The sequence below is a fragment of the Gymnodraco acuticeps genome, unplaced genomic scaffold (genome assembly GCF_902827175.1).
Source record: "Gymnodraco acuticeps unplaced genomic scaffold, fGymAcu1.1, whole genome shotgun sequence".
Classification (NCBI taxonomy): domain Eukaryota; kingdom Metazoa; phylum Chordata; class Actinopteri; order Perciformes; family Bathydraconidae; genus Gymnodraco; species Gymnodraco acuticeps.
Window position 1 is genome coordinate 4,202,386 of NW_022990440.1, and position 18,070 is coordinate 4,220,455.

The following is an 18,070-nucleotide window of genomic DNA, read 5'->3' on the forward strand; positions in this document are numbered from 1 at the left end:
TATAGCTGGCATTAAACTAAACATCTACAAGGAGTCTAATTTAAAATAAAACATTAAAAATGCTGACAAAGCTCTGACTAAGTCTTTAAGTTGTGGATGTAGAAATGTTTGGCCCATTTTAAAACTAACCACTAACATTAATCTTGTCTTTATCTTTGAATAGCAGCATTTATTTTACCTTTATTGAACATAAATGTATCAATGTGTTTGTTACTGCCCATTAGATGTGAATCTTGTTCTCTACGTGGTCAGGAAGAAACATTAATGGCTTCTGTCCCGAGTTACTTACTAAATATCAAAGCTGAAACAGATTCACTTTTCTATTTAAATGATCATTTTATTGATAACACCTTAACACATTGCCTTGAAGTTATAGAAACACGTGTAAGAGAACAGAGCAATAATCAGAAGAGTCAGGGAACTAGAGGGTTAATATTATTGTACAGAAGAAAGTGGCAAAAAGAGACAATGGGAAACCAGAAAGGGCCAACTGCAGAGAAATGATGGAGTTAGGATGGAAACAGAGGGAATGGGAGAAAGAGGGAAAGAGCCCAGAGGAAGAGGAGCCAGCTCCGTGTTGTCAGTGCCACTTGTTCACTGTCTGGAGAAAGAAGATGGCCGAGGTTCAGAGAGAAACAGAGGCTCCAGTTTAACTCAGTAACGCTTCACGTGAAACAAACAGCTGACAGGAAGGCAGCAGAGAGTAGTGATTGTAGTTTATATGTGTATATCGCTTTTTTTCATATTAGCTTTAATCATTCATACAACATCATGATATATCAAAGTTTTTACATTTATTTAGTTAAAAATGTAAAACATGTCTGTGATGAAAAGTATTTTTGATACAATGCGATACAAGGGGAAATTGTCATGTATCAACATCATGATGTAATCAGAACGGGTGTTTAGGACATACTTGTGCAGCCCTGATCGATCATTAAATTGTGAGCTTCTCCTTGTTCTACAGAGATAAACCTCTTTGTGTTTCTCAGATACGTCAAAGGCAGCCCTTCTGCACTGACAACACAGAGCCCCATAGGAAAGCATGCAAACTCATTTTCATGACATCCTCATCTTCACGGTCAACATCCTCATGGTGCCACAATCATTAACATCCTGATCAACTTCACAATATCATTTTGAGACAAAAATAGTTATATGCACTTAAAAAGCTGAGAAAATAGACAGAGAAAGGTTGAGTATACCAGCATTCAGGAGAACATGAGAAACCAAATATAAAGCAAAACAGCAAGTGTCCTGTTGACAGTCATGCAAAAAAAAAAGCCAGCTACGATGCTAACTAGCTAGTTAGCTGCAGTTGTTTATTACCGTCTGCTACCTCATTTGTGAAACTATTATGGTGATCATCAAGGGTAGTAAACACACTATGAAGAAAAAAGAACAACACCTGTGTACTGTACATGCTGCTATCTCCTTTTTTTGGAAGGGGGTGGGGGAGTCTGGTCAGCACGACCACGCATTGAACACACCTGCGGGTAACCTTTGACCTTTTACTTTTAGTACAGGGTCAACTTAACACTGTTACTTTATGAGACACGATTTTATAACTACTAATCGGTTGACCTTGATAAAAAAAAAACATCCTTCCTTTGATAAAAGCTTCATCCCCTAAATAAGGATCGATGATGGGACAAAATACAATCCTGTATTATATGAGATTCAAAGAGATAGATGGTAATGACCTAAGTGGAAGACAACGGTGGGCACCATAAAACAACGGAAATAATGTTAAAGACAACTTCAATCAAAGGTTGTAGAGGAAAATAAGCAGGAAAATAATAATAAATCACACCATGTTGGTCGTTACAAAAAAACAAAACACATGCAGGATGCAAATTGGGTGTACTATCCCTTTAAAAACTGTGTTTTACACGGAGCAGTTTCCCTTTAAACAACGACAGACAGTACTTGCACGAATGCATGAGCTGTAAAATAGGAGAAAAAAAAACACAGTACAAATATCCACTTAAAATAAATAAATAAATAGAAACCTGAGGACTATTCACCAAACCGACTGCCCGGTCTCTTTTATATCTTGGTCTGACCAATAGGAGCGAGACAAACGTGAAGGCAGCCAATGGTGGACAAGCGAAGTACAGAGGAGCTTATCGCAAGAAAGAAACCCAACAAAAACGGTTTTCAGTCTTGCAAACTCAATCGGATAAATCCTGCCACCGCTGGCACAAGCACTTCATATCATAAAAAGCTGATAAAAACACAATACATGAAAAAAAACATAAAATTCACAAGATAAAAAGTCCACATCTGAAGGCAGGGGACTGATATGTCCTCCGAAATAACGCCTTCTCTTTCCATCCTCACACAACACAAACCTCAAATATATAATCTATAGACTTGTAAAGAACACACACACGCACACACACGTTCTGTACATGCTGGCAGACACACCCATAGGACGGCTCTGAATGAGGAACCAGACCACAGAAGAGAGAAGCCCAAAGCTTGTGATCTAATGCTATGGCGTGAAACTCCTCACACTTGTAGAGGCTTTAAACACACATCAGTAATGAAGACTCAAAAGTGTGTAAGTGCTGAAAGTTACTGGAAGTGAGAAAGGTCTATCCTCCACTTTTGTTATTTTGATTGTTAAAAGAGGAACCGGCTGTTGTGTTTTCAGCAAAGCACAGAGATTTCAGCGTTAAAAATATCTTGACTTTTAAGAAAAACACTTTATGCTTCAAGCGGATATTCAGCTGTTGCCTAGCAAAGTCTCAATCATACATCGAAAAAAATGTAGATTTTGTCTGGATTATTATTGTGTGAGAAAGGGCAGCATGTCACTCCAACTGTAGCAAAAATAGTGCTCAGTTTCATGCGTTTACAATAACTAACTTTGAAGTCAGTATGATATATTACACTTGTTATCATGAGCCCCCAAAAATATGTAAAAGAACGTCTGAATCTAGTTAAAAATAAATGAATAATGTTTGGTTCCTATGACATCTGCTTTATTATCTGGATGCTTTTCTCACAGAACATGTGGAAGTTGTCATAAGGTAACAATAATTAAGTCTGTATGTCCTTTCATAGATTTAACATCTTGTAATATTAAGAACATTCTAATGATTCTCATGATGGCAGCAGTACAAAACCACAAAGGGAACATTCTTGCTTACAGAAAACATGTATTCTTTTTTGAGACCTGGGTAAAACTCCTATTGCGTGCGTTTTTGTATGTTTTTTTGAGACAGGAAGACACTGAGCTTAGATAACCCATTCTACGGTGGTTGCAGCGAGGGAAACACCAGATTCCTCAAACTGTCATTACATCTCGCACTATGCATGGGCTCTCCTTTTGCACATTCACACTTTCATAAAGACTCACTCTCAACATTCACACATCGGACCCACCCCTTCCAAAAAAAAGAACTCCCCAAAACAATCAAAAACATGTGCATGTGTTTGGGCGCAGAATCATAGCTAACATAAAGAAGCAAATGACCAAAAACTGCCAATATCATTTTCCACTTAATAGCCACAATAAAAAACAGCCACTGTTAATATAGGGGGAAAAACATGCTTCCTTAAAAAGATAAGAGAAAAAACTAAAAAACCCTTCGACTCTAAAAACCACTGGCATCAGAAATGTTGAATTATACAAATTACATATACAATTGCAACTGTGTGATGATAATAATAATATAGTAATGATAATAATAGATTTGACTTAAAACTTTACATAACGTATTTCCAGTGCAGTTTTTATGTCACACAAGTGTAGATTCACAGGAGGACAAGAGGGTTGATATAAGGAAGAAGGAACACCCCCCCCCCCCCAACACCCAGTGTGGTGAGGGATGTCGAGTTGTCGTTTGATATTTGGTCAGAAGATGTTGTAGGACAGGTGACAAGCAAAGGGGAGAGTAGTAGTAGAATAAAAATAAGAAGAGATGCATGCTGGGGGTTGAGGCTGGGCGTCCAGTGAAGGGGGGTTTGTTGATGAGGGGCCTTTCCCCAAACCGACACTGGACTTGTTCTTTCGTCCTCTCCTCGTCCTTCTGCTGATCACTCCCGACAGACAAAGATATTGCATTCCACCCTGAAAAAGAAAACAAAACCGCATTATTAATGTATGACTGAGATCAGATCTTCACATTGAAAGGAATAGTTCGACATTTTGGGATATTGGCTTATTTGCTTCCTTGCCAAATGTTTCTATGGATTACTGAATTAATGCTGATGATGTCATCCCCCTTATTAACGCAACACATTCAAGTATTGATCAGTTTCTTCCGCTTAAAGAGGCCCTATTATTCTTTGTAGGGTTTTCTCTTTCCTGTAATGTGTTATATACTGTAGCTTTTTGTGCATGTAAATGGTCTGCAAAGGATCAAATCCGGCCAGCTAACCAATCAGAGCAGACTGGGCTCTGGTTTCAGACAGAGGGTGAAATGAGGTGCTGCAGCAAGAGCTTTTTGAACTTTAAAGCATGGAGTAAAGTAACAGTAGAGGCACAAAATGCTATGCAGAATCTTTAAAACTTGATTTCTTTTCACTGCAGTTTTTGAACAAATTGCTGACAGGTTTATTTATACAAATTGGACAATGTTTGTTGGTTTGAATTTCAATTATAAATATTTATTAAAAACAAGTCTGACCGGAATCATACAAAACCTAAGGATGACTGTGTGTCAAGCAGTATGGCTACAGAATCAGCTTAATGCTACAATCAAAAAAAGAATAAATAAATGCAGTTGATGAAACACCACACAGTACATGAGGAGCAGAAGCAAAAGTAAATTCATGGAAGTATCTTAATGGTTTCCTATCATGCAAAATGCACGTTTTGATGTCTTTTATACAGAAATGTGTCCCCGGTGTGTCAGGGAACTCACAAAGTGTCAGAAAATAAAACCCTGTCTCTTTTCCTCCTTACCCAAATCTCTAAAAACAGGGGTACAACGGAGCCGATCCAGATTTGCTGCGGTCATGACGACATTACTAAAATGTGGGCTGGCATCAGAAACGTCGCTATCAGAAACAATGCGCAACGTGTTTTGGAAGTAATATGGTCTTTGTTTACATTAGCAAGTAACGCTGTACTGGAGAGAGTATGTGTAAAAGAGCAGGATATAAAAAAAGGAACTCACCTTGTGATGAACCCGCAAGAGAAAAAGCATTTGAGCTCCATACTGTTTCAGAAATAATCCTTGATGTGGTTTTGAACATGATATTGCGTTTAATCCCGGCAGCGTTTAGCTGAGTATCTCGTAGAATTCTCCTGAAAGGCTAAGCTCCACCCCCCTTTTTTTTGTTTTAAAGCTACAGACCCAGAATCAGCACTTCTCTAACAGGGCTGAAATAGAGGGATATGAGGCATGGCTAGAATGGGTGATCTGTTTGGTATTTTTAGCAAAACACTTCATAGCCTTTTTTTAAATAGATTTTATATAAACATAGTATAATAGCAGACCTTTAACCCTCCTGTTGTCTTCGGGTCAAATCTGACCGATTTACTACTTTCATCAATCATAACTTTTTTGTTTTACATTCGATTGCATTAAGGCTTTATGATATCCTTCACAGTAGACATTTGAACATATAAAATGGCTGATCACCACTTTATTTGAATTTTGGATGATTTAGTCAACTTTGTAACATCCATGGTGTTCCCAGAAAAGGAATTAGTAACCATCCGCAGTTTTTCATGTATACCAGTAGTCTGATACAATATTTACAGTTTGAAAGGGAGTTAAATGAAATTTGGTGATGATTAATGTTTGTTGTGTTAATGTAATAGCAGTTAAAACAGGACCGGTCAAATTTGACAGCGAACACCAAAGTAAGGGGGGGAAACGAAGACAATAGGAGGGTTAGAGAATTCATTCTGTGGGAATTAAAGCTTGCACTGATTTTCTTTTGCTCTCTGGCACTGCAACTTAAATCTATTTAGTAATTGCTTCCACACAGTGAAAGCTCCCATAAAAACAACAGCAATGCAGACAATGTGCACAATAATATACTGTGGTCTTTGCTGTATTAATGTGATCGCTCAAAGTATGTCATTCCCTCAAAGTACACAGTAAAGGTTCAACAGCTGCAGCTCCTTTCCAAAGAACAAGAGTATGTGCATTACATCTCCTGCTGTCAGCGTTTCGCTCATACCTCACTGAAGTGGCGCAGCCGGGGCGCCCGAGCAGTGGAAGTGGATGTTCTGCCACTTGCTGTCTCTGCGATGCCAGACGCGAGTTTCCTCTGACTGGCTGGACCGCGGCCAACCCTGGTTGTCCACAAACTGAGTCAGGCGGATGTAAGCGATGCAGGCCGCGTCCTCGCCGATCATGTGGACGTGGGGGTTGAGGATGGTGGTGTGGATGGGCTTGCTGTTCTTTGCCAAAACTGAAAAGAGGACAAAAACAATGTAAGGTAGAATAAGCAAGGGAACACCAGTTTGGAAGTTCAATTCACTTTGTAATGTGATTTGCAAATGTAACAAATTATTTTTCATTTGCGTGGATGTGGGAGTCTTGTGGGATTTTTTTTTTAGGGTGGAGCTTTGAATGTTTTATCTTCTTTCATTTTTTCTATTTGACCCATTTTGTATCTAATGTGGTCTATTTCTGACACCTGAAACGGCAATAAGGCAAATGTAGAGATGAAAGAAGACATTTTTCTTTCAGAGCCCCGATTTGTGATTTGTGAGACGTGTAAACTAACATTAGAATTACAAATGGACCAGATAAATAGGTAGAAAGAACAGATTTTAAAAAGAAAAAGACAATTATCACCAAATCTATCAATCTTACGGTTTTCAAAGTAGAATCTATGGAAATCCATGCCCTCTACCAGGTTGCCCAGCGCCTCCGGCTCAAACGAAGTGAGTCCAGGGTCACAGATCTTACTGAAGAGGAAGGAGAGAGGCATGTTAATGACGACACACATTCATTTTAAACTATGCATTTTACCCACACACAAAAAGCGCAGACTCACGCATATGCCTCAAAGTCTCCATTGTTGATTGCTTCAATCAGCTGCTCGGTGATCTTGATAATTTCCTGTTTGCGTACTGCAGAGGAAAAACAGACACAGGCACAGAAAATATATAGAATCAGAGGCTATCGCAACAGTTGGACGAATCGAGACGCAGTTATTCTGGTTTTCACAACAACCCATGTGCTCAGGCAAAGTTAGAACCCTAACATCTTGCTTTATGTGAAACAACTCAAAATAAAGTTTCAACTTCTCTGGTCATTATTGTAATGAGCTGGAAATGTATGCTTCATAGTGAACTTGCTTTAAATTTCATTTTTTTACAACCATCTGGGAAAAATGCACTGAATGCACTCGATTAGTTGGGTAATACAAATAACATCAAACATACAAACAGACATGAGTCTCTCATGTGATCCTGATGGACTGTCACAAACACCACAAACAATATCACCTGTGTATTAGTGTACATCACAACTATTCAAAAGCAACCAAACGATGCTTACATCTGCGTGCAGTATGCCTACTGAAGATTATGTTAATAGAAGCAAATATCACACACATCCAGAGGGTCCAACTTCTAACCTGAAGAGCAGTTCACCACACGCACGATGTATGTTATGCTCCAAAAGCAGAATACACTGGCTGTTACACACGCTTGCTCACGCACAGGCCTGCAGTGAGTGGATGTCATTCGGTTAGGACCCGTGATTGGCAAATATGTGTAAGGTCGGTACTCACTCTGGGAAGAAGACAGGGGAGGGCTGGAGGGGGAGTGGGGGGGATGTGGGGAGGTGGTGTGTGCGTTTAGAGGGGTGGGCCTGGCGCTAGACACTGGTGCAGCATCAGAATTGAGCGCAGGGGCCGCCGGCGCCGCCCTGCGAACGCTGCTTACCAGGTCAGTGAGCCGAGACACTGAGGGCCGGCAATGCAGGAAGGATGGGTGGATGGTGGTGGAGTAATGTAAATAAATAGATTAGAGAACACAAAGGGATGAAGAAATAAAAAAAATCCTCTTATTTGTATATTTTTGGTAACATTTTCTACACTATACTTCTGCTGCTGTAATACAATAAATGTCCCCGTTGCAGGACAAATAAAGGAATTCTGATATTGAGGTAACTATACATTCAATTACATTATCTACATTACTAATTATAACTAATTATACATTTTTGCACTACAAAGTCCTTACAGAAGAAGGTTTAGAGGTCCGGTGGTTTTCATTAAAATCAAAGTTTTATATATTTTCATTTATCCGAAAGCCTTTAATTTGTATACGATTATTAATAATTTCCAGGTATCCTTCAAATATGTAAAACATTTAATGGATGCACAACTACGCAATTATAATATTTAAAATGACTATTTTATTTGGGCTATAATCCAATTCATCCATACTGAAGTGCTAAATCTGGTAAAATCTTAAAAATAAACAGTTTTACTTATTTTCCAACATAAAAGATGGAATCGATCCATCTTCGCAGGCATTGACCGAGGAAATGTGAATCCCGATTTATGTTTGATCTCCTCTATTTTCTCTTCCAGCGGTCGTCTACAGTACTCTCCCTCGTCTACTTACTCTGCATGGGGGTGTGTGGAGGGGAGGGGGCGGAGAGGGCAGCGGGAGGTGGAGTGCAGGATGTCCCTTCCCCGTCGGATGTGGGCCCTGAGCCCCTACGCACTGAGCCCAGCAGGTCAGCAAACTTGGTAGTAGCTGAGTTTAGGATGGAAGGAAGGGAGGAACATGGGAGACAGTGCACATGGGAGAACGTTGATGGCATGATGGCCATTATGATGAAAAACAAAGCCACACAGATGTTGAAGGGAACACAGAACAAAAGTCATGCTTGGAAATGTCTGACAAACAAAGACCCAGATAGTCATGGAGCAGTGTTGTGTTGCTATTCCATGTGCGCCCATGAGAACGAGAACACGAGTTATTCTACAAACATGTTGCATTGGCAGACAGGGGGCGAGTAGACATACTACAAAGCATCTCACGGTTATCTAGAATGGCCTTCACTATTTATGTTGTTATTGAATGTGTTAGACTGTCAACAAGTAGTATGGTGCCGACTAAGAACACCGTAATGCACCGTTTAAGTCAGGGTACTGAGGGGGAATTAGTGCTGCTAAATGGTAGCACATGTATGCTTTGAATACATGGATGAAATACACACAAGGGAGGTTTTAGTCAAGTGGAACTGCTAGTGCAGTGTGTGTGTGTGTGTGTGTGTGTGTGTGTGTGTGTGTGTGTGTGTGTGTGTGTGCGTGTGTGTGTGTGTGTGTGACAGGCTGCATTTGGATGGGGCCATGCTGACTTACAGAACACGGCAGCTGAGGAGCCCTGAGAGCTATCGGGCTGGGAGCTCGTGCTGGATTGCGCCTTAAGCGAGCTGTTGTCTAAGCTCTTTCCTGATGACGTGCACACAAACAGAGAATGAGAGCAAACACACATATGAGGAACAGCGAGGAATGATGGGAAGGGCAGAGCGAGCGTGAGATGACATGGTGGGGGGGGGAAAATAAATACAAGATGATAAAACCTAGTCGAACTCTTTTCTTTTAATATGAAAATACAGCTACCTAAAAAAGAAGTGTTCTATGGGTTTTTGTGCATGTCAATGGTCTGCAAAGGCTAAAATCACAACGATCCCTCCAGAGGGAGTTTTTCTCCCACACACTGCCCTCCCTGCCTGAAACGCCTCCATTGGACTCCTTTGTTTACTTCTGCATCAAAATGACATCACTATGTAACACTTGCGCTCAAACACATTGTATTTAAAAGGCTAAGGGGCAGGACATCTCAAAGCGGTTGGCCAATCACAAGAGAGGGCTCTGGTTTCAGATGTTATAATCTCTTTAAGACAACTTGTGCTTTAAAAGTGGCAAAGTGTTCATTCAGACATCTGTGATTTACAGCATGGACAGCTAGTTGACCGAGACATATAAAAGAAAAACAAGCAATGTTTGCAAGATATATAAGACACAATACTCAAAAGAAAGTAGGACTTCTCTTGCTCTTGAGTTCACAGTGAAAGCTGGGGTACATGAGGAGTGACCAGTCTGACAACTCTGGCAGTGGACACTAGGAAGTCCAACGAATACAAAAAAACACAACATCTGTGTCGAAAAAAATAAATAAATAAGAAAAGCGAAAGAAAAGGTCATGATCTTGATGTGATTTTATGATCTAGTTGACTCAGTCTCTCACTGTTTTGTTGGGTTATTAAAGACAAAAAGGGGGGGGGGAACTTTCAGAACCACTGCTTTATTGGAAGTCTGGCTAGTGAACAGAGGATGGATGATGACAATGGTGTTGGCCATGATAATGAGGGAATGTTACTCATTACCCCTTGGCATGGAGGGAAACGCAACACGTTAACACTTTGGAAAAAATGGATGCCACGATACTGGCAGGAGAGTATTTTTCCATGGTACCACCAATTTTGGACCAACACAAAGAATGCAACAACATTTTTTTTAAACGTCCTACTTTCAGAAACCAAACCTAGACAATAGGAAATAAAATAAATGATTTGACTCAAAGGAGAACGGCAGGATTAGCAATTGAACTGCAAGTTATTCTAACTGACGTGAGACCTGGACACAACAAAACTGTAGATTAACGACCCACAACAAGCAACCCCCAGAAAACTCTCCATGGCATGTTCTCTACTGTAAACCTTTGAGAGTAACAGAGCACATATGTGTTTGAATGCTCCGAGAGCCAGCACAGGAGTTGGGTTACAAACCAGCTGTCCAGCACTCACTGACCTGACAAGATCCTACACAGGCTGACATGAAACAAACTGTTCCACGAACCAAACACGACTTCCTCACACACACTCACCTGGCTCTTGTAGTTTTCTCTGGCGCTAACCGTGCTATCTGCGGCCTCGTCTCTTAAGAGTCTTAAAACTGCTGTGTGAGACTAATGCTATCCAAGGGTGGCGCAAGCAGAGCGGTGTGTTTTTAACCCGCACTCTCCCTTTCCTGCCACCAGGGCTGCATTTAAACACCTCCCCCCTTTAGCCCTGACCCACCTCCCAAGGTGCCCTTGCCCTCTCCTGTCAGAGGGACAGGGCGGTGGCCGGGGCTCCAATTTGAGACCTTGGATCGGAAGTAAGTATGGTAGGGGGAGCATACTTTTCACAGTGTGCAAAGGGAAAGTACAGCAGAGCCTGAGGGAATAAAAGGATTTTCAGTTGACCCAATGCTACTGTGGGCTACATTGCTCTTATCATCGGTCAGACTTTATAACCAGCACAGCCCCTAGTAGACCCCCCCCCCTCCTCTACACACACCACAACACAGACTATATCACCCCTTGCTGCTAAATACCAATCAACTATGTGCAATATGTGCTATATGTGCAATATATATATGCCGTTAATAACTGTGTAATTTATAACTGGCTGCTAAATCCTTAGAACCGTTAAAAGGTGTGTTTTTTGCATTTTGTATTTTGTAAATTGTGTAACTTGCTGCTGTTAAATACCATCAAACTATGTGCAATATGTGCTATATGTGCAATATATACATATGCCACCAATAACTGTGTAATATATACCTGGCTGCTAAATCCTAAGAACTGTTACAGGATTTGTATTTTGAAAAGTATTTTTTTTACTTTAATTTTTTTTATTATATTTTTTATTTATCATAAGTTAGTACTTTTTTTTTTAACATATGTAACATTAAGCTGTCTGTGGCTCTTTCCTGCTGTAACGATGCAAATGTCCCCTCTGTGGGACTAATAAAGGTATTCTGATTCTGATTGTAATATTTATCGAAATAAAATATAAAAAGAACAAAATGGACAACGTTCCAAGTAAGAATACCATTTTGACAGTTTCATTTGTTAGATCCCAAGAGACTTGTGCTTAAGACGAGGCTTTGTTTAACACCTTAAAGCCAGTCTAGCTGATCGTGCTGTTCTCTTTTTCCTGGAGCATTTAAGGAATGTTTCACACTGACTGACACCACTTATGCATAATTGTCTTGCATGTCCATTCATTATACTGATTATTACTAACACCTGAGGCCAAAGGGTGAAGGTTATGAAAATGTGTTTTTCCCAATACATACATTATTATGTACTATCACTTTTTGTAATCAAGCATGATCATTGCAATCAACTGTTAACTCTGAAAACAAAACAAAAAATCCATCTTTACTATGGATTTTTTACAATTTATATACAAATTAATAGTCTTATAGACATTTTGTTGGAAAGGATCCTTAGTTACTTTCACTCTGAGCACATTTAAAAGGAGTAACTAAAGTAGTTCTACTTGATGTACTCAGTACTGGTTATTTTCTCTGAGAGCAACATGATTGCTCTGCTATAGTTACAATGGAATTTGTGACATGGCAGCAAAGCCTCCACAGGGAGGAGGAGGAAGAAGAGGAGGAAGAGCACATTTTGTTCTGTATGCCTGCCACCAAAATGATAAATTCATGACCTGATTAAGAAGCATTTTACTCAGCTTGGATGTGGAGAACAGGGGTGTTTGAGTGTGTTGGCGTAGATAAGCAGAGACACACATAATCGCCCAAAACGTAAATTCAGTGGACCAAAAAAGCTGGAGACAAACTCTTTTTGAAAAACCAAAAGAGAAATAAGCAATACACACAGACTCCATAAGAGGTCAGTAAGAGGTCAGCTACCAGCCGGTTGTCTTAAGTCACTTTTACACAATCAAGACATCAGGATTATTTACTACTTTCTTTTGATTTATGAGAGCAAAACATATATTTTTAGGTGAAACTGAAAAACAAAAAGGCGTAATTAAGCACGTTTGTGTTCCACATGACAAGTCCTCAGAAGTATTCGGATGTCTTTCTGCCTGTTTCCGTGTCATTACCCCTTGTATCTCTGCAGTCTTACCTTTCACATCTTCATCCTCCACAGTGGTGTTGCTGCTGTCTGATGATCCCTGCAGATCAGAGATAGACAGTCAGTTTGGGTTGAAACATAATAGTGTAAACATCAGTGCTGAATACACATAAAGCAACACATCACAAGAGAGGTAAGGAGTCTTGTTTACAGGAACACGGGCCAGTTAGGGCATACTTAACGTCAAGTCTTCAAAAAAACGAAATTGGTAACCGAGCAACAGATATATTAAAACAAACAAATTAAGCTTGATCCAATTCAACAGATGCCAAACAAAGTCACATCTTTGTTCAATGCTACAACCAGACAACCTTTGCAAGCATGAAGTCAAACCATGCCAGCACACCCATCAGCCTAGTGGCTCAATACGCCACGGTGTCAAATGTCATTCTATATTCGACTGTCGACCTCTTTTCTCTTTGCTACTCCAGGCAGAGCTCCCTGTGCTTCATTCTCAGTGTGTGTGCTTCAAACAGTGTGGACAAGTGACATCTCTCCTCCACAGGGTGCTCTCGTCTCTTGCTGAAACTGACAGAAACTCAATAGCATGTGCTCCATCCCTTTTTCTATAGCAACAATGGAAGCAGGCAGAAGGGACTCTCAGCGGGCAATTAGCTGACATCTTTGAGAAATACTTCACCAACAATATGACCATATGTATGTCAATTACCACAAGTTCCCATCAATGCCATGCCTCTATTGTGAAGGAAGGGTAAGAAACGGAGAAAGGTCTTGAAGAAATGGAAGTTTAACAACAGAAAAAATGATATCAAAACATCTGTTTACAAACCTCATATAAGTCTTGCAGTGTAATCAAGTCTCATTTATCCAGTCAGATGCTCACTGCTTCCCTAACAAATGCATTTTGACTAAAACCGTACTATTTAATACACTTTGGACTTGCAGCGACTGTGCAAGCGTGACACTGTTCAGGTTTATGATTTAAATAGGAACCTTTTCTCGGGGGCGGTGGTGGCGAAGTCCATAGGGACTTGGCTTGTAACTGGAAGGTCACCAGTTCAAGTCCCGGCAAGACCAAGTGCCACCGAGGTGTCCCTGAGCAAGGCACCGTTCCCTACACTGCTCCCCGGGCGCCGTTCAAAATGGCAGCACACTGCTCCTAACACTAGGATGGGTCAAATGCAGAGAAACAATTTCCCCACGAGGGATTAATAAAAGTCCATCCTTTTCACTAAGCACAGGTTTATCTACCTTTTCCTTCAGCCTTGCTGTCTTTCTCTAATAAGGATTTCACCGGGAATAAGTTATCTTCTGATTTCCAATTAGCAGAATAAATGGGCCTACATTCCCCTGCACGTAGAGGAGAGTTTAGAGACTCTGTGACCTCAATAGAATTACACACGGGCACGAACAGCATCACGAACACAAAGCACAAAAGTGGTTTCATAGCCTTCTAAAGAGCATCTGGTTACCTGCATTAGTATGACTTTTTGGGCACATTGCTGTAATTGAGCCTCACTTATTATAATGCCTTGTAATATTTGTCAGCCAATATATTCAGGCTTTTGACCAATTCAACTTTACCTGTTTTTTGCAATGCTTGGATCAAAAAGGTCACTAATAAAACCTCATCTTCTTCTGATACCGGCTGTTGTAATTAATTTAAAGCAATGCATTTCCCTTTGAGATCCAACCCAAAATCTAATATAAAGTGCTCTCAACAACTTATATTCTATGATCTAGGGAAATATTATTACGGTGTCCGACAGGTGGAAACGTGCTCAAACAGGCCAAAACCCTTTCAGAAACACGCTGCAGCTTTAGAAACCATGCAGATATTAAAAACACAAAACGCTGCAAATACAAATCGCTGCAAGATAGATGCTCAAAACACAACGGAAACGGGGACACTAAGTGATGAGTGACACAGCTGGGACCAGAGCGCTTGGTGACATTGGGGGATTATAAAGATTGCCAACTGTCACTGGGCGGAGTTACTCTATTTCATATTTGTAAGTGTTTTGTCAGTATATTTAAAATGACTAGGTTAGCTACTTTACAGAAGATCTGCAATAAGAGAAAGGAATCATGCGATCACATTGTTAATAAAGCTTAAAATAAACGTACACTTTAGGTAAGTTTCCGGTCAAGTTGGTGAAGATGTTTTTTCCTTTGAATGTGTTTTCACACAATTGTGTTGAAAGGTTTTTGAAAGTGCAGCGCGTTTCTCCAAATGGAAATGTTTTGGGCCGTTGCGTTTGCACCCGTCAGCCCCTGTACATTAAGCTACAAAGTGCTGTTTAATGAGAATTAAGGCAAGACAAGGTGACCCATGTGTCTGGATGACAGTGCTATATTTTTAACGTAGCGTTCTCAGAACCACTGTTGTGGTTAGCAAGGTAAGCAACATGCAATATTCCGATCACCAGGAATGTTATCTCAAGCAACACAAATGTACGTTATTCACACTCATTAGTAAACCAATGCTGTTGTGAGGTCACACAGATGCATGGCGACGACACGGATCAAGGGGCTGGAGTAGATGAGGAAGAGGAGGAGGATGACAAAGAGGATAAAAAGAACGTCTGGGGTGGGGAATGATATATGTGTACCTTCATCCCGTCCACTGGATTATGGATGACGGTTGTCTGAGGTTCCTGGAGGTAGAGGAGGAGGACCATGGAACAAAAGAGAGAAAGCAAAGAAAGGGGCAGAGAGAGGGAGGGAAAGAAAGAGAGAAGATTGACATCAAAGTAGATAGAGATGGGTTAAGTGTAAGTAAAAGACAAGGAGGAAAAAGACAGTGATGTGAATGTTGCATGAAGAGAAAGTGCTTGTTAAGGTTGACAAAGAATAATCCTTCAAAGACATGGAGTGGATGGATGAACTGAATAACTGTAATTTGGAGTGAGAGACAGTATTGAAACCCAGGGTGAAGTCACTGCCATGAGCACTTCACACAAACGGACACTACACAGCCTCCGGAAAGGGACAGTTGCAATCAAGCCACCAATTATTTTTTCATTCAACCTACAAATATGCAAATGTAAGCAGAATCAAGACGATTGTTCATTCAAATGAAGGTAACGCACACAATTTCAATGAGCTCTGACGTAGATAAACACTACTGTATGCTCAACACCTTATTAGACACTGCTAAACCCAGCGAAAAGATTGTGCCGGACCAGATGAAAACAGGTCTTTCTGATCATTTCGGCTCCCCTTCTAAAAGATGTTCTGACTGAAATGTATGGGTTTTTATTTTAAATCACAATTTTGTGCACATAATTGGCTCCGTAAATCCTCAAGATTAGCCATATCTCCTTGTTGTTTTGCCTTTTCACAATCCCAGTTGATCTTCTTTCACTTAGAGCACATTAAGTTCCTTCTTTCATCTTATATTGCAGATTCTGCAATCTAATGTATCTTCAGCATCTCTGTCACGTTTTTAGCCAGTTGGTGGCTCTTTTCAAACAAAAACATTCCCATCAGTGTTGCCTTTTTGTCCCCTGATGCAGCAGGCCCTGATTGCGGATAATTCATAAAAAGGGAGACATATATATTTGTTCCCTTTTCTAAAGCTCTCAACACTCTGCTAGAAAGTGCCACCTGATGTACGTAAATCAGAACCCCCTGCCGCCACCCCCATCATGTTCTTCACAGGAAGTGACACCTTAGTGATGACCAATCATCAGCTTTCTCCCTTGTGATGATGGCAGTGTTGTCAGGGCGACCGTCACCTAGGGCAACATGCACCGGAGGCAATTTGGGAGATGGTGATGATGATGAGTGAGAACAAAGTACCTTGGGTTTACAGATTAGAATGAGGGGGAAATGGGTAATGGTGTCACAACATCACGGGGGTTGACCGCAACACATCACTGCTTTACATTAACTCCGCTGCTCTTTCAGGGATGTTCTAGTGGCGCAATTAAGTCAAATTATGTTATGTATATACAGCCAAGCCGCACATTAATATTCCCATCACCCCTTATCCGCTCCAAGGTCAGAAAATGAAGGTCATCTAATTCTAAGGGTCTCTCTGACCTGGCAGCTCTGCAATGGCTAAACAGTAGCTAGCTCAAGTCCCTAGCAACAGAGTGAAGATCACAGACGCACTCCCACTCTCCGTTCCCTTCAAAGATCAGAAAAAAAAGCCTCTTCAAGTCTATGGTTGTGTTTCACACTCTGAAGTCCGTCATCTTCCTATCAAGCACTTCTTGTAGTATGTCTGTATTTGATAGGATGCATGCGCACACAGAAAAACAGACTTCCATCCACAAAATATCTTGCCTTCTCCAATCAAAGTGCTGAAAGCAGATGCCTAGTTTTAAACAGTGTCAAGCTGAGGCCAAGCTAGTGATGCACACCATGGACAGGTAATATCTACCAGGGTCACTGCTCATTGACACCACCAAGAGATCTGCTGACCAATAGACTATAATCTGTGTTTTGTTATAACGTGCTAAAATGGAGCTTTGCAGTGTATGGCAATATATATTTAGTTTGCAGGAGTTCCAAAGAGCAAACCTAAATTCCTCAACTGTGCTAGATGTGTAAGTTGGTGAAATCCTTTGTGAGGCATCTAGGTCTCTTTATTTAGCATGGCTGATCGACTTGAAATCAAAATTGCATTATAAAATGCAGCTATTATGGTTAAATAAATTGCAGTTGCACACAAAGTAAGAGGCATTTGCAAATGTAGTGCAGTCCTGAAACACAATTATTTAATTGCATGAAATCTATCATTGCAAATCCTACATTGACCAGGACCATTTGTTATATACTTTAAAGATGTTCACAGATGTTGTCTATGCAACACAAATTACAATTAATGCCTCACCTTTATTGTGCATCCTTAAACTATTTATTTCGGTTTTGAAAAGAACTACAAAGATATCAGAAAACAAAAGAAAACTGACATTAAAGTATTTAGGGTACTTTTAGGATTTCATTTATCATTTATTTTCATTATTGATTATTCTACCAACATCCATTAAAATGTCCAAAAGTAGGGGAAATCTTAAAAACTACCGCATCTAAATGTTTTTTTAATTTAAATATTTTGTTTGCATATTTGCTATTTAAGAGTCTGTAAACACAATTTTCCCATGTTCATTGGAAATATTAATCCTGAAGCAGGTCCAAGGTCCACAACTCACCCACGGAAATATGAATATAGCACAAGCTCCACATACTGTAGATCAAGAGGAGAAGCAGAAATAACTTTGA

At 40.2% G+C, this 18,070-nt stretch overlaps 1 protein-coding gene across 3 annotated transcripts; it reads right to left on the reverse strand.

Moving 5' to 3' along the window:
* Nucleotides 1-311: 311 nt before the first annotated feature.
* LOC117552066 (calcium/calmodulin-dependent protein kinase type II subunit gamma-like) lies at nucleotides 312-18,012 on the reverse strand. Of its 3 annotated transcripts, XM_034225278.1 has the most exons (9): nucleotides 15,451-18,012; nucleotides 12,869-12,917; nucleotides 9,301-9,390; nucleotides 8,555-8,689; nucleotides 7,714-7,887; nucleotides 6,973-7,048; nucleotides 6,789-6,883; nucleotides 6,148-6,381; nucleotides 312-4,081 (listed from the first exon to the last, which is right to left on the reverse strand). In XM_034225278.1, the coding sequence occupies exons 1-8, from the start codon at nucleotides 15,517-15,519 to the stop codon at nucleotides 6,149-6,151; spliced, it is 921 nt and encodes a 306-aa protein (XP_034081169.1). In that variant the 5' UTR covers nucleotides 15,520-18,012; the 3' UTR covers nucleotides 312-4,081; nucleotide 6,148. The 3 variants fall into 3 exon arrangements, with proteins under 3 accessions (XP_034081169.1, XP_034081170.1, XP_034081171.1); XM_034225279.1 differs by lacking the exon at nucleotides 7,714-7,887 and having other exon boundaries at nucleotides 15,451-18,008; XM_034225280.1 differs by lacking the exons at nucleotides 7,714-7,887; nucleotides 8,555-8,689 and having other exon boundaries at nucleotides 15,451-18,005.
* Nucleotides 18,013-18,070: the final 58 nt, after the last annotated feature.